General features: G+C 36.8%; 1 protein-coding gene across 3 annotated transcripts in view; it reads left to right on the top strand.

Moving 5' to 3' along the window:
* TTBK2 (tau tubulin kinase 2) overlaps positions 1 to 24084 on the top strand; it is a 62644-nt gene that overhangs the window by 15079 nt on the left and 23481 nt on the right. For 2 of the 3 annotated variants that reach the window (XM_060761015.2, XM_060761027.2), the window contains exons 2-6: positions 3447 to 3606; positions 4426 to 4573; positions 15148 to 15221; positions 21001 to 21141; positions 21430 to 21534. In XM_060761015.2, the coding sequence (XP_060616998.2) occupies positions 3538 to 3606; positions 4426 to 4573; positions 15148 to 15221; positions 21001 to 21141; positions 21430 to 21534 (537 nt within the window). In that variant the 5' untranslated portion in view covers positions 3447 to 3537. Of the gene's footprint in view, positions 1 to 3446; positions 3607 to 4425; positions 4574 to 15147; positions 15222 to 21000; positions 21142 to 21429; positions 21535 to 24084 lie in introns of those variants that run through there. The other variant, XM_060761035.2, reaches the window with a different exon arrangement.

The raw sequence follows: 24084 nt of genomic DNA on the forward strand, positions 1-24084 counted from the left end.
TTATTTTGAAATTTACCAGTAGCTGTTGCATTTACCACTCTTGGCTTATAATCGAGTCAAGACATTTTCCCGTTGTTTTTTGTTTGTTTGTTTGGTTTTTTGGTGGTAAAATTGGGTGTCTTGGCTTATTTTCATGTCAGCCTATACTCAAGTAAATACAATATGTTATGTGATATGGTGATGAAACAAAGGAAAATCTATACAGTAGTTAAGGTAGTAACAAATTATGCTAAGAAAAATGAATTCTATAGAACTAAAGACCCCTCAAGAGTGGTGTTATTTTTAAATATTACACTAGTATCAGATACAAAGGCTAGATTCTATAGATCTCGAATAGTTGAATTATTTGCTATATAATGTACTTGTCATGTTGTTTTTTTCTGAAGGAAATTAAATTTTCTTTCCTAATAGAATAGAATTAATCATTTCCCCTTTTTAGTAGATTTTGAAATTAATTAGCTCGATATCCTGTTAGTACCAAATAGAGTAAACCCATTGTGCCAATTGTTGAATGCTTAATCCCATTGATTTACCTTCATATAGTCAGGACTGATAATAGTCTTTAGATCCTAGTTTTAGGTTTTTTGCTTTGCTCTTCATAGAATAATAGGACATCTTTATCCACCAGCTGTTATTGAATGTTGAGAATACTAAAAGAATGCTACACAAAGACCTGATAGTAGATCAGACGTTTAAATTGAGTAGTCATCCATAAATGCAGTAGATACTACAGATTTCTGAAAGCATGGCTATAAATAGTATCTATAGCTCTTTCACACTCATCTATGTGGAGGTCAAGCAAAGTCAGTAGAATCTGAGATGAAAAATTATTATTGTGGCTCTTGCAGTTTTGCATTATCTTCTATCTATGTCTTCAGTAATACAGTAATGCAGTAATGAATTTCTTGTGTTTCTCATTTATGGGCAAGCAAAAACCATTAAGAAGATATTGACTCTAAAGCAAAGCAATGTGGAAATCTTATTTTTGTAAAATAATAAAGCAAACCCAGTACATCTCAATGTACAATATACTATTAACTGCCCAACAATTGAACTTCCATGAATGGTGTACTATTAAATATAAAATTCAAAATCACAAAATCTTTGATAAAGCAGCTGTATTAGTTGTGCTGTGCTGGTGGCTTGATCATGTTGGGAATTATGTAGTCCTCCCAATGTTGTATAACTGATCTAATCAGTTAATGGTGATAAATGCTGGGAATTGCAATTGAACCATATCTGAAGAGTTGCATGATTCCCAATTTTGTGTTAGTTGTAATATCGGTATGGTGTGTTTTGGATTATCAATGTTTTCTGTTCATATTGATACTATTTTAAATTAAAGCAAACATAGTAATATTGATAAGCAAGTTAAATTAAAGCAAACATAGTAATATTGATAAGCAAGTTTCATGTAAAATAAACCTATCAGTGGTAACACTGATAAAACACCAGGCATAATACAAAGTGTTTGGTATAACCTATAAAACTCTACACATCTTGGGTCCAGGTTATCTGAAAGATCATATTCTTCTTTATGAGCCTGCCTGTGTTTCTTCTGTGAAGGCCCTTCTCACCATCTTCATTGATGACACCTGTAGGGAATATGGGAGAGAGACATCTCAGGGTTGCCACCAAGCTCTAGAACTCTCTCCCTAATGAGGTTAAATTGACACCCTCCCTGCTTTTTTTTAATTATGGAGAAAACAGTAGCTTCTTATAGAAAAGTTGCTCATAACTGCAAAGGATCAAATGAGATAAATCCTGAGTGATAGAAACCAGTGCAACAATTTTGCTGTGGCAGTGCTGTGCCAAGCTAATGCAGTAGTAATTTAATGCTTTTCCAGGTACAAGGTCAAAACTAGCTGTAATTTAAGAAAATGATGGTGTGGGGAGATATAACTGACAAAACATTCCTACACTATATTGTTAACAATTCAGATTATGTTTCTATAATATGTATGTGCATCCATGTCCTGTATACCACTTAGAAATTTCTGTTGCAGAGGGAGCCAAAACTGACTTCAACCCTTATAACCATAGTAATGCACCAGGATTGAAGAGTTGTCTGCTTGCTTCCCATTCACCATAGCAATCGTTCTTCCATTTTCTTCTAGACTATGAAAAACAATACTCAAATACATGTTTATTAATAGTGGAATCAGGCCCGTAGCCAGGATTTTGTTTCGGGGGGGGGGGGGGCTGAGTTTGGTTTGGGGGGGCTGAGTCTGAGTGAAAGAGGGTCTACCCTAGCAAACCTTTTGTATCGTTACCCCAATACCCCCATGCATATGGGATATATTGAGCAGTTGATCAGATCATGATATGAATAAACATAGCAGTTTAAATAATGTACCAGTAAGGCCTTCTCGCGGACCACCATGAGAATTTCGAGGGAGGCTGAAGCCCCCCACGCCCCCCCCCCCCCCGGCTACATGCCTGAGTAGAATCTAATATATATCTGCTCAGAAATACTACTGATTTCCGTGCAGATTTCATTGTGAGTAGAGAGTTGCAACCTTTTTTTGTATAATCCTATACATGTCTTCTTAGAAAAAATTAATCGAGCACATGGCCCACTCTGCAATCTGGGACCTTTTAAATTGGAGGTGTGGACCATTGTGGTCTACCAATTCAAGAGAACCAACTATATTCTGACCCTTGAGGCTGCAAACAAAGCATTCCAGCTTGGTATGAAAAAATGTTGCTCTGTGTCCTACAATATCAAATATTTAGATAAGATTTAATTCTTTGTGTATAAATAAACACACATACCCATCTCATTAGTATGCAAATTGGCTTTCATCTTAAATAAATGGTACAATTATATGTATACTAAAGAATTTATGATTATCAGTAAATGTTTGATTAATATACCTATTTTATATACATATATAATATAACGAGGGTCATGTAAAAATTATTGGACAAAAGGACTCTTGAGCAAAAAACCCCTAAAAACCAAAAAAAACCAACAACCAGCTCTTTGATTTCAAAATAAATATAAAGTTGTCATTAAAATGTATATTTTACAAAACCATTTGTAATGAATTTGCTATAGCATTTTGAACCATTTGAAGTTAATTAAAACCAGGTAAAATATAAACATGTTGAATGGTGTTTTATAAATGAATGTTATTGCTTAAGGTTGGCCACAGCAATGCATGGCAGATACAGCTAGTATTCAATAAAAATACTTAAAAGTAATAAAATAAAATAAAAAACAAAAAACTACAGACTCCACATCTCAAACATATATATACACATAAATGTTCAAATAAATGTTCAATATATATATATTGAATATTTGCTCTGTGAAGACCGTGATTATCTTTCAGTTCAGCATTGTGAAACTGGAAATATTTCAGTTACAGTGGATTTAGGGAAACTTGTTTTGCACATGTTTTAATTAGCTAAATCTCATATACTGCTGTTTGTTTCTATAGCCTCTGCTTAAATGGAAGCCGCCTCTGGGAGCTGGATGGCCTCTACTGACGTAGGCTTTGCATAGCAGCTGTACTACCTCAGGAGATTGCAATGAGTGGAGGAGGGGAACAGCCAGATATCCTTAGTGTGGGAGTACTGGTCAAAGAAAGATGGAAAGTGGTGAGTTTACTGAATCCTTTTTACTCCTCTCCATACCAAACATGTGAATATAAAAGCACTCAACCATATAAACAAAAATAAAAATGTAAAATTCCAAGTAACTAAATAGAGAGGACATGTATACAGACTGCATTTAGTTTGTAGGAAAAGGAATGGGGGAAAGATGTGTCTATTATTTAGTAATGGTTTCTCCGACACACAGATCACCTCAGAGAAATAAAGGAAGAATTGTTAGTTTACAAGAGTTATTCTGATGACATTTCTCCAAAGTAGATTTTGATTTGTTATAAATGGCCAGACATACAGCTATTTTGTGTTCATGGGTTCACATAGGTCATTCTGAAAGAATTAGAATTTAGGTTTGCTTGCTTGCTTAAAATCACCTGTGTAGTGAGAAGCACTGATGGAAGGGGTTTGTTAATATGACCTTCCAGCTCCACTTAGCAAGCCCAGTACTCTTATGAAATGAATAGGGGATTGGGATTGGTATTCTGAATGGGAAAAGAGCTTTATAAAATATTGACAACAAGCTTCTAATTAGTAAACATCTTAGCTAGCCATCCATCTGGCTTTGTAGATTTCAATAAGCATTGCTGAGATATTGGCTACAATGTCTGATTAAGGTTCATGCTGGTTGAATTTGCTTTGTCTAATGTCCTACTCGTATTAACAATAATAATAGATTAAAATGTAACAGTATTTACAAAATTGTACAACTTATTATTTAAACAACTAGGTAATCTTCAGAGTATATGCTAGTAAATTCAAAATGTGTATAGTTTTTGCACATTACACAATGAAACATGTTATTTATTACAGTCGAAAAAGATAGGAGGTGGAGGATTTGGAGAAATTTACGATGCAATGGACTTGCTTACCCGAGAGAATGTTGCTCTGAAGGTTGAGTCTGCTCTGCAACCAAAGCAAGTTCTGAAAATGGAAGTAGCTGTGTTGAAAAAACTGCAAGGTAAGCTAGACAAAGATTCCTGTATAGTAGGTTTCTAAGCATTAGACACACATTCCTAATGAGATGTTAAGTTATCTCACTGTTTTTTTTGTCTTTCGCCTGAGCAAAAGCAATAAAAATGCACAAGTATATAAAACGATAAGTGTACATAGAGAAATATAGGGTAATTTCTAATATTCTGTTGCATATCTGCTCAAAAGTAAATCCTATTGGTCTCACTAAGGGCTTCACAGGCAGTTGTAGGATTGTAGTCTTGGTGATGCATTGAGGTCATGATTGAAAAAAAAATTGCTTCTAGAATTAATAATGCCTTTCAGTTCCCAAAGAAAGTATCATTTCTTTAGAACTTTCAAATGTGAACTTGTGTCTTCTGAACTTAAGCCACATTTTAGTAACAGTTATACTTTCTGATTGAGGAAATGTTTTGGTCCTCACAAAGTCTGTGCAATATTCTAGCTATTTTTTTTTTGCTCATTTGACAATGTGTCAGTTGAGATAAGTGAATATGCTGCAGTCAATTGTGTACATATCCTAGTATTTTAGTAACATTTGGTGGAAGGAAAAAAAGCCTGAATTTCCTGGTCAAGCACTCCTATCTAGTTAATAGAAAAATAACTAAAGTGATTTGAATAGAAGAGAATATATGGCAAAATGGATCAGACTAAAGCCTATCTAGTCTATTCAAAAGGTGTACAAACACTGTACAATCCAGTACAAACACTGAATCCAGTACAAACACTGAATCCAGTACAAACACTGAAATGCTGACACATAATCAAGAACAAATTTAACCTTCGTTCCCTTCATTGGTCATTTGCTTTTTAGTGAAGATACTCTTTAAGACATCCTCATAGAGACCAAAAATAAAAAGAAAGTAATGCTTTCTTTGTAAAAGAAGGGGGCCAAACAACAGTTTAAGCAATCTTCTTAGCCGTTTCATTTTTTGCTTGCTCTCTTAGCCATCCTAGAGACTTCAGAGCTGTTAAGCCTGCACGAGCAAGATCTATGTTCTCAAAATAGAGGGTCAACCAAACTCCTCAACCGGGAAATCAACCACATCATCCCCAGAATCCTACAGGAAATTAGGGGAGAACAGGTTTTGATACTCCTAGTGGTGCTGCATTGGCCAAAGAAGGAAGTGAGTGTCAGGGTAGGGCGGAGAGCCTGTGTATGTATATGTAGAACTTGTGTATATGTGATGTCAGCAGCAACTTTTGGGATGCATGGGAAGGATGGGGTGAAGAGGCAAACATGAATACATTGGTGGTGTCTCTGCCAGCCTTTTGTGTGAATGTATTCACTTTGCAAGGCATGTAGAGAGCATGAATGCATTCACATTCACCTTGTGAGCACATGCATTCTCTCTACGAGGCTGGCAGAAGGATTGTGAATGCATTCATCTTTCTTCAGGCCTCTTGAGAGCACACATTTACTCTTTAAGGCTTGTAGGGAGACCGAATGCATACACATCTGCAGATGCCTTACACTATTTTAAAGAGGAACTTGACAGTGCACTTTTTCTATATCCATGAAGAGTTCTGGAAGCAATCCCTGTGGATACTGAGGGCTCACTGTGTGTGTGAGAGTGTGTGTATGCACATTTTCTTTTGAGGGTAGGGGGCTTAGGGGAAAAAAAACTTCTTCCTTAAATGTTCTTTTTGGGTTTGTTTTTTTGCACCTTCATGTCTCTACATTTTTCTAAATCATTGTAAAACTTTCTTGAAAGTGATTATTTCCTTGATAAATCTGAAGGAAATTTCACTGATTACATGTTGGTGATGATCTTAATGCCTAAAAATTGGGGTCTGAATTTATATGGATGTGTTCTAGAATTTTTTTAAATTTCTAGTGAATAAATGAATAGACCAAATTTTGTATCCATGGCCAGTGGGTAGGGTGAGTTGCCTTCTCATACAGTTCTGTCCTGAATATTGCACAAGCACAGTTGCTGCAAACTTTTCAGAATATCCCTTCAACATCTTCAGATTTATGGCCTGTATATTCCAAAATCCAAAACATTTCTAGTCCCAAACATTTTGGGTATGGGATACTCAAACTCTATTGGAATATCGGGATATTTATATGGAAGAACAAGCAGGCTAGCCATGAGTTGGCTAGTCTTTTTGGCTTTTTATTATGGGCAGTCATAGATATTCCTAGATACATACACACTACCCATAGGGAGAGTCATCTCTGGGCATTTGTTTTCATTGCAGTGTCTTTCATATATGACATTTGTTACATTATAGTATATGGAAGGCAAGTTTTTGCACTTCTAAAAAGACATATACTGTCCTTCTGCCTTTAGCAGGTTAACACATAGAGGAACATTACCATCTTGTGAGCTGCCCTGAGTCCCCTTTGGGTGAGGAGAGTGGGATATAAATGCAGCAAATAAATAAATAATAAATTAAATCATGTAACTCAATCCCATATATCCACTAAGGATTTAAGAAATAATCCTTTTATTAATAAAGGCTAAAACAGCATTCACTTTCTTTTTTATTTTTTTTTAGAAAGTATTTTTATTAAGCTTTTAAATATACATATAAAAATTGGGGGGGGGGGTGAAAGAGGGAAAGGGGAAGAAGTGGGCAAGGGGGGGGGGGAAAGGCAAGATATTCCAGCTACACGGGGGAAAGGGGGCCCTTGGTGTATATTCACTCACTCTAACATCTTGTGTCTAGTCACAACATTCATTCAGAATGGGGAAGGGGCGTGTGGGGATGTGTGGGGATAGGTAGGGTAATAGCATTCACTTTCTTTCCTGCAGCATCACATTGCTGATTCATGTTCAACTTATAATGATCTGGTACTACTGCTTATCCATGTATTCCTCATCCTATACCAGTGCATTTGGCTAATCAGCTGATAGATCTTGTCAAATCGAAACTAGAGACTCTGACTGCTTTTTATTTATATAGATAATTATTCTCCTTCCTAGAGTTGATATAACAACAGGTATAGTTAGATCTTAATTAACTGCCTTACATCAGATTACATCAGACAATACTCTTTACATTGCATCTGTTTTAAAGTTCATTATTGATCAAGTTACATGTTCCTATGAGCATATCAATGTTGATAGTTATGCTGGTGTTCTAGTGTTGACCCAGCCTAGAAAAGAGGCTGAATCTATACTACCATATAATGCGATATACCCATGTAATGGAGGTCAAACTGCATTATGTGGCTTTATAGATCCAGCCTAATTTATGTCTATGCCCTTGGCAGTACACACATTCTACAACACACAAGTGATTTCTGTTATATATTTTTGGCCTTATAAGTTCTATAAATGTCATATTTACATTTCTGGTCTCAAAGTTCATAATCAAAGCAGCACATGGCCTGTGACCACTGCCTTAAATATTTTCACTCTTGGTTGCAAGGCAAGGGAGTTGGTAGGTAATGTCTAACCTTACCTTCTAATTCAGAGCTCAGCCAACATAACTCTGACAAGAGAACCCCCAGCACAGAGTTCTGGCTCCTATTTTCTCAGAGTAGTGTGGGTCTGTGCTATTCTAGAACATTTGTTTGATGCTTTTTAATGTGTTCTCTGGATATTTTTATCTAGCCCTTTTTAGTTTGTTCTCTAATGTTCACAGGTAGGAAAAGTCATTACTTAAAAACGGAATCATAAATCTACTTAAAGATTTTTGCTTTCCATGTAGATTTTATTCTTTCTTAATAGTCATTCGTACCTAAGGATCTGTCTTTTTCATACTCTTTCCTTGTTTTTCTCAAATGAGTTCCTCTGCTCAATTTTATTCAGTGTTGACTTTCAAGACTGGCCAAATCTTGTAACTATCTTCCTTTGGCATAAGAAAAAGGGCAGATGGGACTGTATATCCAATATCCTCTATCTGTGTAATTGAGCCATCTATCTATGTTATAAAAATGATTCTCCTATAGCTTTCTCCATTCCTGATTTGGAAGGTTGGTGGACTCTCCACAGCATGTTAGGGGTGTGTGCATTTATACAGAAGGAGAACAAAGGAAAGTAATTTTACAAGTGAAAGTGTGCTTACATATGACAGATGGAACCAAAAGTATAAGTATGTGAGAGAGTAAGGTGATAAAATGTGCCTCTGTAGGATAGATTTGCATTATATTTTTTAAGGTCAATCACTGCATCAGGATTTGTCTTTTCAGACAGTAATTGCAAACTTCCCTGTTTTATTGTTTTGTTTCCTACCTCAATCATTTGTTTATTACTAATTAATTTACATTACCCATTTGAAGGCATGGACATGAGAAACACCACAATAGCTCGTGAGGTTTTGAAATACTACCTGGAATTTCAACCTTGTCCCCACTTTATGTTAAAACACCTATTTAAATTAGGAATCCTTTGGCGCAAGACAAAGAAAGAATGAAGATAATAAGCAGTGGATGGAATATTGAAGTATTGTAGTTGATGCTTAGAATCAGAGGTTTCTTGTTTATTTGCCACATTTATACTCTATGTTTCATTAAAGAAATTTGAAGACGGGTATATTACATATATAACATCATGAAAGAAAAAGAAATGGACATAAACAATGGATAGTAGAAATACTAATGACAATCTACAGCATTTCAGTATGAAAAATGTGGATCTTTGGAGACATTATAGTATATGCATACTCCCTGCATTCTCTCAACTATATCATAGTCCCAAGGTTAGCCTTAAGGTATTCCATAGCTGGAATAAATTATTTGAAGTTCACTAGATATTTATCTGCAGTAAGAAAGTATTGTTTAGTTGGACTGTCACTTGCCCTCTAAATATATACTCTATTCCTGGCAGTGATATTTTCTTACAGGCATGTTCTTTGCTTGCTTGTTTGCTCACTTTAGAGCTATATTTTACAAGTCTTATCTAAAGCAGAAAGGAAAATGTACATGTGACTACATCAGAGGCAGAGCACATGGTTTCCCATGCTGTTTCTATTAAGTTATACAACAGAATTTTCCATTGTCCTTGTAGTATCTGATCAGACATTTGATCAGGGAGAATCCAGATAAAATCAATAAAGCCGTGCAGCACTGTCTCTTTTAAAGTCGATTGGCCAGATGCATTTAGTACATGTTGGAAGCACTGATTGTAAGATTATAGAACAATATTATAACACGAACTACTGCTCCATGCTAATAGAGACAGAAACACTCAATAAGTTGTTTACACGAATTGAGTTTAGGATTTTTTAAAATACTATCTTGCATTAGGATATTTAAAGGATGGCCTTCTTCCTTGTAATCCCCCCATCATTTAAATCATCAGTAGAGGTCTGTTTGGTCTAGGCCACCAGTCAAATTGTGGTGTGGGAGTACTGAGCAGGGTCTTTTACATTCCAGATTCTGGGTTATTGATCTGGGTTATTGATCTCCTTGTCCATGTTTGACTCCATCTTATAAAGTCCACTCCATTTCAGCAGGATTTGGGGACCAGAATAATTTTTACTCCTTTTTCCTTTTCCATTTTTTGCAGCGGGCTGTTCATTTTATTAGTTTTTGAGTATTCTGAATAGTTTGGTGTGTCTGCAATTGCTGACATTGAACACATTGCCTCTTATTTGGCATCTGTTAGTATTTTTCAATTGAGGGTATTTATAAAAAAAACATTTCAAGACATTGTGACTATGATTACGGGATCTGCTATTTAAATATATTTATACAGGCAGTCTCCAAATTACAAACAAGATAGGTAATTCAAGTTTGTTCTTAAGTTGAATTTGTCTGTAAGTTGGAATAGGTACAATTTTTAAGTGTTACTCTAGTCATACCCACACACACATGCTTTGGATAGCATAGGAAGGTTTAACACTCTCTATGAAGATTTCACCTCACTTTCTGTCCCTGTGAGAACTGGATTTTGAAAAACCTGGCTTGCTCTGATAGAAGGATAGGTGAAAAAAGCTTAAGTGGAGACACCTTTCCTCCATAACTCTTTCAGGAGTGAATTTCCCTTCCGAGGGGTAGATTTATCTTACTTCCTGTTGTCTCATCCCTGTTCTTAAATACGAGTAGTTTGTAAGTCAGATGTTTGTAACTTCAGGACCGCCTATACATAGAAATAAATCTCAATGGCTTGTAAGGAAAAGGGAGCATGTTTTCCAAGCATTCTGGAAACGAGACAATAGGAAGTGAGAGAAATCTACTAGAGACTGTCTTCGTTGGTAGATTTGTAAGCCACTCAGATCATTTTCATCTTCAGAACTGGGTATAAACACATGGGATGTTCCTAACATAAATAGACATGATACCATGAATCTGATCAGTAGAACAAAAATCCCAAGTTAAGCATGGGAAAGAAGTGAAGAGATTGATATAATAACATTTTGAAGAGGTTGGTGAATGACATGCCTGAATGCTCTCGCATATTTACAACTCCTTGTCTGTCGAAACCTTTCATGCTGAAGAATGATTCTGACTTGGATCTGTATCACATGCTTTCTCTGAAATTGGTGGAGGGAGGACTTGAAGGATTAAGCTGTAATAAGGCATTGCTTCTTCAGAGAGGAAGCAAAGTATTTTGCCTTGATAATGAAAGCAATGAAAGCATGGAGGGAGATAAATAGCAGCATTTATTCCAATGCTGCTTTTTAATATTGTTGATTTACGAAGAATGTGCTTGGGTCTTTTGTTTAGTGTGGTCTTCCATTTTTTTTGTGTGTGTATGTCTTTTTTACTCTGTCCAGCATGTTAAATCTCAGAATGTGATTATTTGGAATTATATTGCTCTTACAAAAGTAGGATTATTCCCCATCCTTGCAATTCATTCATTTTATTTCCAGCATAAGATGGATCCTTACATCATCAAAGAAAACTTTTGTTACTTGTGTGGGAGATATATGGTCAAATATGAACATTTATTAACATATTTAACATTTATCCTGGCCTTTAAAATAGATTGCATTAATGAAAGCTGCAATAATATAAATATAATGTATGCTTTGATAAACACTGCGTGTGACTTTTTAAAATTCATCCACAAGAGAATTTAACAGTGTGATTGCAGTTTCATTTTTTTGTTCTTTTAAACTTCAATGAGAAGTTGGATCTTAGCTTTATTTGAAAATTATTGTGTCATTTAAATGTTGCTTTCCAAGGCAGCTGTAATTTTGGGCACCTTTATTACACGACATATGAAGGAACATATGTATGAAGAGAGAAGTATGTTATTTTATAATGTTGCTGCATCCATAAAACATATTATAAATATTTGTGTTAATGAATCAGAATGGCACATTGGTATATCTTAGGAATGAGGCTTGTGATGTGTTAAAAAGAAAGATAATCTGAAGTAAATATTAATCAGAATAAATTATACTTCAGTGGAGAAATACATTCGGCAGAGATGGTCTTCAATGGCCCATAGATAAATATAAGATAGTAATGTCTACAGCAGCAAGTTGTCTGAATAGAAGACTGGATAACACCCCCCCCCCCCCCATTTATATGATTTCTTTATTTCTCGTGTCAGGGCAGCCAGTCAGTTATATTATATTTCTAACAGAACAAAGCAAACAAACAAACAGAGAAAATACAAAATGTGTGAGTTTGGTAGTTGATTAAATGTCCTTTGACCAGTATCTGGCCACTTGGAGTGCTTCTGGTGTTGCTGCAAGAAGGTCCTCCATGTAAATGTATTAGCATTGGGTAGAAGTTGTTCATTTGGTGCTTTGGAAAGTCATCTAGTTATGTCCCTTGCTACCTTTTCTGCTCAGGAGAAGTTAAGAGCTCTCAACAAATGCCTACAAATACTTGCCAAAACTATCTAGCTCAGTGTACTTCAAGATTTTTTGCTGGTTTGCCTGAATATTGATTGAGAGTTCCTAGCCTGCAAGTGTTGAGGCTTTGTGAGCAGGCTTGGATGTGGAGGGGGTTCAGGGATAGGTATGGCATAGACTGAGAAAATAATGCTAATTGATTACTGGTGACAACATTGAGAAACAAAGTAGTAGTGGCTGGGCAAAGTAGGTTCTTCCCCATACTCTTCCCCACTGCAAAATAACTTACTCTCGAGAGTGTGGGAAGAACTTATTTTGTCCAGCCACTACTACTTTGTTTCTCAATGTTGTCACCAGTAAGCAATTAACGTTATTTTCTCACCTGCCTGCACTAGACTATTCTATTACCTCTGTAATTTAGCTGCTTGCCCAGCTGCTTGTACTGAGAAGTAAGGTAACATAGTTATTCATGGGTTGGAAAACCAAGCTTCAGCCAAAATCAAGGCAAGAACAAACATAACTTTTTCAATTAAATTAACTAATTTAACATGATATATTCTTAGAAAAGTACTAATCAGATTTAACAGTATTTTCCTAAAAATATCTTGTTTTAAATTAATCTATATTCAAATTTACATTTGTTTTATTTTAACATACCCATGCAGAATTGTCATGCTACTCTATACTATACCTTGGTTAGTTAGTGGATAAATCCTAAGTCAGATTTGGCATTGTGCCTTAAAAACAATAAAACATTAAGGTGATATTAGAAAGTAGATCCTTATACATGTAAACCATATCTATTAGGATGGACACTTTCTACATTTCAGATTATTATTTAGTGTTGCTGCTGTTGTATGTGTTCAAGTTGTTTCCAACTTATGATGACCCAATCACTGAGTTTTCTTAGCAAGATTTGTTTAAAGGACATTTGACATTGCCTTCCTCTTAGGTTGCAAAAGTGTAACTTAGCCAAGGGAATCCAGTGGGTTTCCGTGACTGAGCGGGGATTCAAATAGTGGTCTCCCACACTGGGACTATGATACTAACCCCACAAGCCATCCTGCTTCTAACCAACACAGTTCAACTATTTCTTTTGAGTCTTTTGAATTTGAGTTCACATTAGCTCATCCCATCCTGGCTTACTTCCTTCCAAGTTAAGCTATATCTCCCTACCTACTCTGTCTTTCTTAATTACTTTCATGTTTTACTCTTTGTTTTTTAAAGAAAAATATAAATGCAACAGGCTTATAAAGGATGGGCTCTTTATTCTCATTATTTTACTTTGTCCCTACACATTTACAGAAAGATTATCCTGATGAAAATCAGGAATGAAGGCTAAAGAATTAAGATTTTAAAAAAGCAGAAGAAGCATATCCCTTTTTGGATTCTTTCCCAATATGTACAGCCTTTGAGCATTTCAACCTTTCTCCTCAGTTATGTTTCCTTCCCTTTATTGGCATTGTTAGGAATTTATCTCAAAGACCAGTCCTGTATGTATTGATACATGGATGCACTAATAGCTCTTTCTTTTTCTTTTATTAATTGCACCTTCCAAGTGTACTTACCAAAATTCAAGTCATATTTTTTGGTACCTCCCTCCTACCTCATTTCAACCTTGCTACCAAGTGAAAAGACTAATTCTGTTGATTACCATAAATTTAGCATTCAGCCATTAATAGGAAGCGTGTTTGTGTGGATTTTTTCTTTAGAAATAAAGAATAGTAATCTAACCAGAAATATAAATGCCATTTGGCCAAGTTCAAAAATCAGATAAGCTAAAATAGATTCAAAAGAAACAGCTGTCAGGTTCTTTAGTGTCTGGGTGACTCCTTATATATTCTGAAAGCGGCATAGGAACTATGTTGCGTAGTAATTAAAGCAGCATAGGAACTAAACAATGTTGCGTGAAAACAGCTATGAAGAAAACAATGAGAAACAAAAAAATTTTAAGCAAAAGCATTTAAAAATATTTTTTGACAAGCTTGCTTTTTTCGTGTAGCTTCATAGCCAAGCAGTTCAGAGGTAAGTTCTCATTTTTAAGGATCTTTTTAAAGTTGGGAGAAGAGGGCTATTTCATACTCCAGTGTCACTCCATTTTTGTTCCACATGTTACATTCTCAAGGATACATCTGTCTCTTATTATTTCATACACAATTATATAGCTTTTGAACATCAGAGTTTCGACTTGCTTGCTGTTGAAACATTAAATAGTCTTTTCCTTGTTCACAGTACACCAGGGTGTAGAAAATGACCCCAGAAAATAACACTTGGACAGCAGTCTGTAATGCAAAACAAACTCTTTATCTCAGTAATCTAAAGATCTACAACAGAGAATGAAGGCAAGTGTGACACAGCACTTGAACTATATACCATTTAAATTAGGTGGAACACCCTAGCTGTAAAATGTTAGAGTTACCCTACAAAGGGAATGTAAGAGTCAGTGTGGCATTGTGATTTGAGTGATGGTCTAGGACTCTGGGATACCAGGATTTGAATCCCTGCTCAGCTACAGAAACCTTCTAGGTGACCTTGGACAAGTTACATTCTCAGCCGCAGAGCAAGGGCAATGGCAGTCCCCCTTTGGATAAATCTTATCAAGAAGCCCCCATGATAGGGTTGCCATAAATTGGAAAGGATTTGAATGCACACAACAACAACAAAAAACAGCAGTAACAACAAAGGGAGCATGGTTACCCCTTCTTGTGCTATAGTTGTAATGTAATGTAATTTTATACTGTTACTATTGTGGAGGAAAATGGATTAATTTGAAATATTAAGCTGCTTTCTTCCCAATTCTGAACCTATGGAAAAAATGCTAAACAAATACAAAATGAAATATGCAACTTTTCTCTTCAGGGAAAGATCATATCTGTAAATTTGTTGGCTGTGGGAGGAATGACAGATTTAACTATGTGGTCATGCAGTTGCAGGTGAGTTTGCTATATTTGTATTTTTGTTGTTTAAACTTTAAGGATTCTTCATATATCATTGTTTAATGTCATGCTGCCATCTGTCTTTTTGAAAAAAAATAACTGTTTATACTTTAAAACAAAATTCAATGAAAATACCCTTTGAATGTTTTCTCAGATGTATGTCAATTTTCTCCAAATCATGCTTTTTAGCTGAACGTATATCATGTGTATGTTTTTTAACTCATACATTTGTAAATTGAAGTACAGTTTTCCTAGATCTTCCATTGTATTTATAATGTCTTGACTTCTCTTGACATTTATATTGCCATTTAAAAAGAAATAAATATTTTCCTAACTAGGGACCTATAGTCTGCAAATGGAGAAACAAGATGTGATTTGTGATAAATAGTTTGTCTCTTTGGACAAAATGTTATAGGTTTGAAAATCAAAAAGAAGCAGAATGTTGCATCTACTCTGGACATCTTTTATTAAATTGGCCTCGTATGCCCTGCATTTTTTCTAGTAATTGCGTGGTATGTTTAGTTTAAAAGTTTGAAGAGAGCAAAAATATTTTTGTCATTCTAAATGTAACTATGTTACATATCTAGGAATAGGAGAAAAGGATAGGAGGGAAGCTGCATAAAATGTTTTCAGGGAAAGTAAAAAAAAATAATCTTGTTCCCAAAAACAATTTTGTTTCCCGTAACAATTTACAAGCACTCCAAGCAGTTCCAAGACCTTGGAAGGTTATGTTTGAAAATGAATTCAATAATGTAAATATAAACTAGGAAATAGTTTTACTACTATAAACACTAATGCTTGAACTTATTTTGTTGGGCAGTTATCCTTACTTAACTCATTGTTTAAATAATGTTGTACTGAATCTTATAGAGAATGGCAGGGAGGCGTTACTTTTGACCTTAGGGCCACAAATTGTATTATTAGTTCCTCAAAACAGTTGTTTTTGTTCTTTTAAAATTGTGTTATTTCAGACTAGAATATTTTCCCACAAGAACTTAAAAACACATGACATGATTGTAGCCTGGAAATTGTACAAATCAAATGTCTGGAAGCTGTCAAGTTGGGAAGGGCTTTGCTAAACAGCATAGGATATTATCTTGCAAAGTTTGTCATTCTGTGCATTTCTTGCTTCCTTTCTTTCCACCCACCAATGTTTATGCTTCAGTCACTCTTCAAATACCTTATTTATTCAAGATTATTAAGGAATTATTTATTCATTTGGAGGGCACTGGTGCATCAGAAGTAGACCAAATTGATAGCCACAAAGGTTGTTCACTGAATCAAAAGCAGAGAATTCTTAATCTGATTATTTTTTAGTCTCTGAGTATATGCAGAACATTTCCCTGCACTGCAACATTTCTGCTTTCCCACTGTAATTCAGCGTGGTTTACAAAGATCACTGGTAGAAGACATATACTGCATTCAAGAGTAAGAGATCCCAGATTCACTCTGTGACATCTATGTTTTTTTTAATCAGGTCGCCAACAAGACCACTTTTTACTGTATCCATTTTATTGTTGTTGTCATGTTCCTTCATGTCAGTTTCAACTTATGATGGCCCTAAGGGGAACCTATCATAAGGTTTTCTTGGCAAGATTTGTTCAGAGAGGTTTTGCCTTTGTCTTTCTTTGGAGCTGAAATAATGTAACTTACCCAATGTTACCCAGTGAATTTGTATGGCTATTTTGGGTTTGAACCCTAGTCTCCAGAGCCATTATCCAATTATAATGCTACACTTACTTTAATTTTGTAATAAGATCGAGTGTCTAAGCAACAGCAGGCCAGTAAAAAAACAGAATGAGAAGGGGGCAGAAAGAGGGAGAAACCAAGAGAGAAGGAAATATGGGATCAGTTTAAGAAAGAGAATTCATTTAATTATCCAAATGCATATTGCTGTGTGAGCAATATGCATTCATTATAGTTTACCTCAATAACTCAATAATTGTGTATTTTACAGTAGATTTATTTATTTATCGTATCAGAAGTAAACCAAGTGTATAGTTGTAATGTATTTAAAAACACAACATTTAAAAACTTGGCATTATATTAAGCGTCCTTTGACTAGTAGCTGGCCATTTGGAGTGCCTCTGGTGTTACTATAAGGAGGTCCTCCATTGTGCATGTGGCAGAGCTCAGACTGCATTGTAGTAGGTGGTCTGTGATTTTCTCTTCTCCACACGGGTATGTCGTGCACACCACTTTGTGGCCCCATTTCTTAAGGTTGACTGCCTCTCGTGGTGCCTGAGCGCAGTCTGTTGAGCGCCTTCCAAGTTGCCCAATCTTCTATGTGCCCAGAAAGGAGTCTCTCATCAGTTATTAGCCATCTTTTGAGGTTCCAGGTTTGTATCTGCCACATACACTAGATAAAATATACAGTAATAGACTATTAATTATATTTTGATTATATTCTGAACTAGTTTTGATAGTCTATTACTATACAGTAGATAAAATATACAGTAATAGACTATCAAAACTAGTTCAGAATATAATCAGTAGAGAAGGAATAAGTTACTGAAGAGAAAGTTTCAATGACACCTCCCTTAAAAGACTTCAAACACTTTCCTTTCACTCAGGCCAATGGGGTTATCCAACATTTCAGGCCTAATATTCTGAAGGAACTCTTGTTGCTGGAGAGTCTTGCTCTTGTTGCTAAGTAAACACTCCTTTACATTCCATTTCAGGTCTTATTTGTCATTCTTCTTTAACCTTTCTTTCTCAGACTTAGCTCTTCTGCTCTGACCTGGGTGGGCATCAGAAAGTTCCCTCTTTCACACACTCCTCTCCCACCCCACCTCCACTTGTCTTCCTAAAGAAATCACACCTATTGGCCTGCCTAACAACATAGACATGTCAAGGAATTCCTCCAATTCTAATATTTCTTATGTTGAGGCAGAAGGCCTTTGTGCTTTACTGAATGCGGCTAAACCATATATTTTGTTTTTAATGAGGGGAAAAACTAGTGAGATTGTTTAAATTCATAGACAAATCTAGCAAATTGATAAAAAGTTGATTTGTGAGTTAATTCCAAGCATCACTTTTTCTTAAGTTCTATAGGTTTTGATGGATCATCAGAATGCGGGGATATGTTTACTTTCAGGATTTGCCATTACGTACATTGGGAAAGTCATTTGGGATTCCTTGCTCTTATGTCCTGTAGTAGTTGCCTTGCACATTCAAAATTATTGCTTTGTGAGAAGAAGAATTTTAACTGAAAGTATATCAGACTTTGTTTTGGCTAATATAACTTGAAAATTAAGTAGCTCTTTAATTTTCTCAATAGTTTTTGTAAATCTATATAAATCAAAATGTAATGTTCGTTTGTGGGATTAACAGAACTCAAAAACCACTGGCCAAAATGACACCAAACAAAATGACAGTAAAACACATTCTAATCCGATCTGTGTCTTTCAAACAAAAAATCCGTAAAAAATGAAGGGGAAATAACTGAAAACTCCCCCAAAAGAAAAATGCCTTACAGAGCATGCACAAAAGCCCCTCTCCCCATAGCGCGAGAAGAATGAGGGAACCGTTGTGAGGGAAGAGAAACCTCGCCATGGAGTCCCTTTCCATGCATGGGCCTTCCTTCCTTCCTTCCCTCCCAGTCTCCTTCCTCTCTTTGTTGGCCCCACCAAACACAGACCTCTCCTCCTTCTTTTCCCCCTGGAGAGGCGGGTGGGCGGCTGCTCCGTGTGGATGCTGCTCGCCAGGCTTCACCTTCTATTGCCTGGGCGCCGACGAGAAGGGAGTTCTGCAGCCCTCAGCCTTGCAGGGCCCAGCGGGGGCGAGAGGCATTTTTCGAGGTGGGCCTTGCTCACCCACATTGGCCCCTTTCTGCCTCAGCCGCAGGGCGCCTTCCATATAACCCTGCCTGCATGCCCACCTGCCAAACAGGGAAGGTGCCCCGCAGCCATGACAGAAAGAAGAAGGGGCGGCACTGGGTGAGCGAGACCTGCCTCAAAAAGCACCTCCCACCTGCCCTATGTCCATCCCAGCAAGGCTGAGGGCTATAGCAAGGATCCCTTCCTGCAGGTGCCCAGGCAAGAGGTAGAGAAGGGAAGGAAGGAAAGAGGGAGAGAAGAAAGGATTGAAAGAGAGCGGGAAAGAAAGAAGGAAAGCGAGAAGGAAAAATGGAAGCAAAGAGCAAAGTAAGGAAAGAAAGAGGTGGAGAAGGAAGGAAGGAGAGAAAGAAGGTAAAGAAAAGGGAGGAGGGAGGAAAGAGAAGGAAAGAAAAAAAAGGAAGGAACGAAGGAAAGAGGGAGGGAAGGAAGGAGAGAGAGAAAAAGGGAGGGAAGGTTGGCCACAGCAACGCTAACAGACCAATGAGTCCATCACTCATAACCCCCCCCCCAAAAAAAAACAGTGGAAAGGACTTAAAACCCCCCAAAAGATAAATGACGAAAAGATAAATGACATACAAAAAAAAGGGACAGAAGAGGGAGGGAAGGAAAGAAAGAGAGAAGGAAGCATGGAAGCAGAGAGCGAAGGAAGGACGGAAAGAAGTAGAGAAGGAAGAAAGGAGAGAAAGAGGAAAAGAAGAGAGATGGAAAGAAATGGGTAGAGAAAGAAGGAAGGAGAAAAGGAAAGAAGAAAAAGGAAGGAAAGAGGTAGCGAAGGAAGAAGAGAAAGAAAGAGTAAGAGGGAAGGAAGGAAGGAAGGAAAGACAAAAGGAAGGATGGAAGCAAAAAGCAAAGGAAGGAAGGAAAGAGGCAGAAAAGAGGAAGAAAGAGAAAGGGAAGAAAAAGAAAAAGGGAGGAAAGAAAGAAGGAGAGAAGGTAAGGAGGGAAAGAAGGGGAGAAAGAGGGAGGGAAGGTTGGCCACAGCAACACGTGGTGAGTACAGCTAGTAGAGAATAAAATACAGCCATTGCTCCACTTCCACAGGTTTCATATTCACAGTTTTGATTATTTGTGAGTTTGTAGTACCACTGCCTCCTTGGGGATGCTATGTGAGCATTCATACAGCAAACCAGTTTTCAGGAGATGGGGGAATTCGAAGGATCTCCGTGCATTCAGCTCCTGGCTTCCTCCTACTTCTGTCTGCTGTGTGTTTCTCTCCCCCTCCCTCCCCCCAGTACCTCCCTTCTTTGCAAAGCAGGCACTCACAGCATCCAGGAAGGAGCCAGGATCTACACAGGACTGCACAGCCTGTGGCCCTCCAGGTCTTTTGGAGTTTAATTCCCAGACTATCCTGACCACTGGAGAAGCTGGCTAGGGCTTCTGGGAGTTGGGAGTCCCAAACACCTGAGGGGCCATGGCAAGTATCTCTCCTGGAACCACAACAATGACTCTCCATTTCCCCCCCCCCCCCCCCCCGTTGCCGCCAAAGGGCTTCATTGTTTTTCCATTTCTGTGGTGGTGATGGGAATTGCACTCATAACCCCTACAGGGTGAGGGATAACTACATGTTTTGTTTCAGCAGCCTAGTCCTTTTAAATGTGATGGTTCAAGTGAATGCTAGGATTTTGAAATTAATTCTAAAATATCTATTTAAGATCAAAGTCAGTGTACATGAAACTAGAGATAGTTCCTAATTCTATTGTAAATTTCAATTTAAAATGTTGAACTACCAATGTGTTTTTAAATTGTTTTTCTGTTCTTGAAAAATAAACCATTCAGATATCACTTTTAATGTTATTCTTAATTAGTTTGCCAGAAAAAAAGCTTAATTAGAGTTTATTTATTATAAGCTGATGAAGAAAAATAAATGAAACATATTGACTTCTATCTTTGGAGGAGTAAGGGAAGAAGCTCCAGTGAAAATACTTCCTTTTTTTCAGGGTCGGAACTTGGCAGATCTACGTCGAAGCCAAAGCAAAGGAACATTCAGTGTTAGTACTACCTTGCGACTTGGCAAACAAATTTTGGAGTCTATTGAGAGCATTCATTCTGTGGGGTTTTTACACAGAGATATTAAACCAGTGAGTTTCTCTATTACTATTTTTTCAAACCATACGTTTAAATACTAGTACTTTTATTTGTCGATTGTATTGTACTATAGATATACTGAATGTCACTTGAGACTCATATTAATGCAAGGAGTGATTAGGCACAAATTCTGACAGTTTCATATTTTGCTGTCATCTTAAGGTTGACAAATCTAGAATTTAATTAATAATCTGTTATATCTCCTGTGATCAGCAAAATAACATGTACTATAGTGTACTACAAGAGATAACCTTGCATTTTCTTCTTTTTGTTTCCTCTAGTCCAACTTTGCTATGGGCCGTTTTTCTAGCACTTGCAGAAAGTGTTTCATGCTGGATTTTGGGCTGGCACGTCAGTTTACCAATTCATGTGGAGATGTCAGACCAGTCAGTAATTTTAATTTAATTTTTAAAAAAATATAAAATGAATTGCTGAAGCGTTTAGGCAGAACAGTTTTATCTATCTGCTTTAGAAATTGAGATGTTTGTGTGATGCTAATGTAAAGAAGTCAGCATTGAATACAGTTGTGTTATAATTTTGTCCTAATCTATTGCCATATATTGTGACCTTGAGCAGTATTGAATACTTCTGCTGGCTTATTTAGCTAAGTAACAGTAAAAAGCCAGGCGTAATATTCATATTAACATCCAGATGGGTGCTTTTAATACATGAACATGTACAGAAATGACAAATCTTTTTGTTATATCAAATGATATGGGTATAACAAATTTGAGAATACATTTCTAAAAAACCTCTGTAGAAGAATATGACAGTGTATGTGATTTGTTTGCAAAAAAATTATGTGGAAATCTATCTGTATATATCGGGGAATATTGTAAAGTTATTATTGATTAGAGATACCCAGTATTCATCTAGATGGTGTCTTTACTCTGGTCACATTTCCTCTGTCCCATGCAAAATGGATGTTAGAATAAGATAACAACAGGGCCATGCGAGTAAAGGGGGACAATCCCTATTCCGTTTCCCTAACTCATTTCCTCATGGTTCATAGTTTCACAATAAATTTAAAGTTAAAGGATATACTTGAAAAATCACAAATACATCTACTGCTATTTTTAACTGGTCTTTGTGAATCCCAAATAGAGGTTACTTTTTGAGCCGAGTGATCAGTTTGGTAGAATTCTGCCCACCCAAATGCACGTGTCTCTGTATGGTTCACACTCCCTCAGTTCCTTTTTGTCCCCTGCAGCAGTTGTATTGATAGGATTGTGGTTCTCCTAAGTGCCAGATGTGAGCGTTGTTGAAAAATCTCTTTTATCAGTCCACAAACAGATGGGCACCTGCTGTCCCTTCTATGCCTGGGAGAGGAGTGCAGTATTGATTCCTGCAGGCACTGTATACAGTTTACCTCTCCCCACTTCCCAGTTCACCAAACACAATTTCTGGCAGAAGGCACTTCAGTGGGGAAATGTCAACAAAGCCACTGAGCTTACTGCAAATAATATACCTAGCTATATATTGCTTATGTAGGCATTTCAAGTATCTGTTTGATACTTTCCTTGATTGAACAAATATTGGCTCCTAAGCAAGTGCAGTTGACACTTGCTTAGAAATGTTCAAAAGTGTTAGCACTGATAACTTTTGAGTTCAGCATGATATTGAAGAAGTCTGAGATCTCATATACACTGAGATTGTCTTTGAAATGGAATTCTTTCAAGAAACCTAAGGCTAAGCAACTCTTTCTCAGATTGAACAAAAGCTGAAGGAAGAGAACACAATAAGAGAGGACTAAAAAAAATAAGAATGAAGACTAAAAGTTATAGTCTGATAAAGCACAAATTGCACTTAGAACATTATTCTGTCAAGCATTGATTTTGTCATGTGTCCCTGCCCCTAAAAAAGACATATTTTACATCAAGATACTCTCCAATGTCCCTAGTGACAGGTAACTCAATTTCCAACTATTTCATGTTGAAAAAAAAAACATATTCTGTTTCTAGCTGCTTTGAGTTTTTGTAAGTGAGAAAAAGCAGGATAAGAATGATAATAAAAAAGATGCCCCCTTCCCCCAAACACACACTTTTGTTCAAATTGCTCCTAACACCCCCGAGAGGGCATTGGTGCCACTTGAGACTAAATTGAGACTAAATTTTTTGAGGAGCTAGGGACCACATATTCTGTTTCTAGCTGCTTTGAGTTTTTGTAAGTGAGAAAAAGCAGGATAAGAACGATAATAAAAAAGATGCCCCCTTCCCCCAAACACACACTTTTGTTCAAATTGCTCCTAACACCCTCGAGAGGGCATTGGTGCCACTTGAGACTAAATTTTTTGAGGAGCTAGGGACCACAAGAGTAGTCCTGGGGGTTTGTACTTTCATGCCTCCTCTAAACATTGTGTGAATTGGACAAGACAAGGAGGAGGGTGTCTTCCCGCTCCCAGTACTGTAGGATTCCCACATGCTACTAGTAGTGATTCTATCTAGGAAACTGGATGCAATGATTATGAAACCTTATTCTACTCCTGCTTACGTCATTAGGAACTGTGTATTAACAAGTCTATATGAGAATGTATCAGCAGTCTTTATGGGAAAAGGTAGCTGTATTCAGAAGTCCATATTCTACACTATATCTCTGCTTCTACAGTGAGCACACACATGTCTAGTTTTCAAGCAGAGAAAGTTTGAAGGGGCTGCCTTTGTAGGTCAGGGGTGAGAATGATGCACCATTCAGTTGTTGAACTGCAACTCTTGTTAACCCTAGCAATCATATCTCATGATTAATGCTGTGAGTTGCAGTCTCACAACATTTGAAGAGCTTTACTTTTCCCTCTTCTGTTGTAAATGTTGAAAGGGGACAGTTTCGATCCATACAGAGAATCATATTTCTTTACTAGGTAACATTTTTTCTTCATTCTCAAAGTAAATGCCTACAAAATATTGTTTGATTTTAAATTCATTTACTATTATTAATCTGCC

The sequence above is a fragment of the Anolis sagrei genome, chromosome 1 (assembly GCF_037176765.1).
Source record: "Anolis sagrei isolate rAnoSag1 chromosome 1, rAnoSag1.mat, whole genome shotgun sequence".
NCBI lineage: Eukaryota > Metazoa > Chordata > Lepidosauria > Squamata > Dactyloidae > Anolis > Anolis sagrei.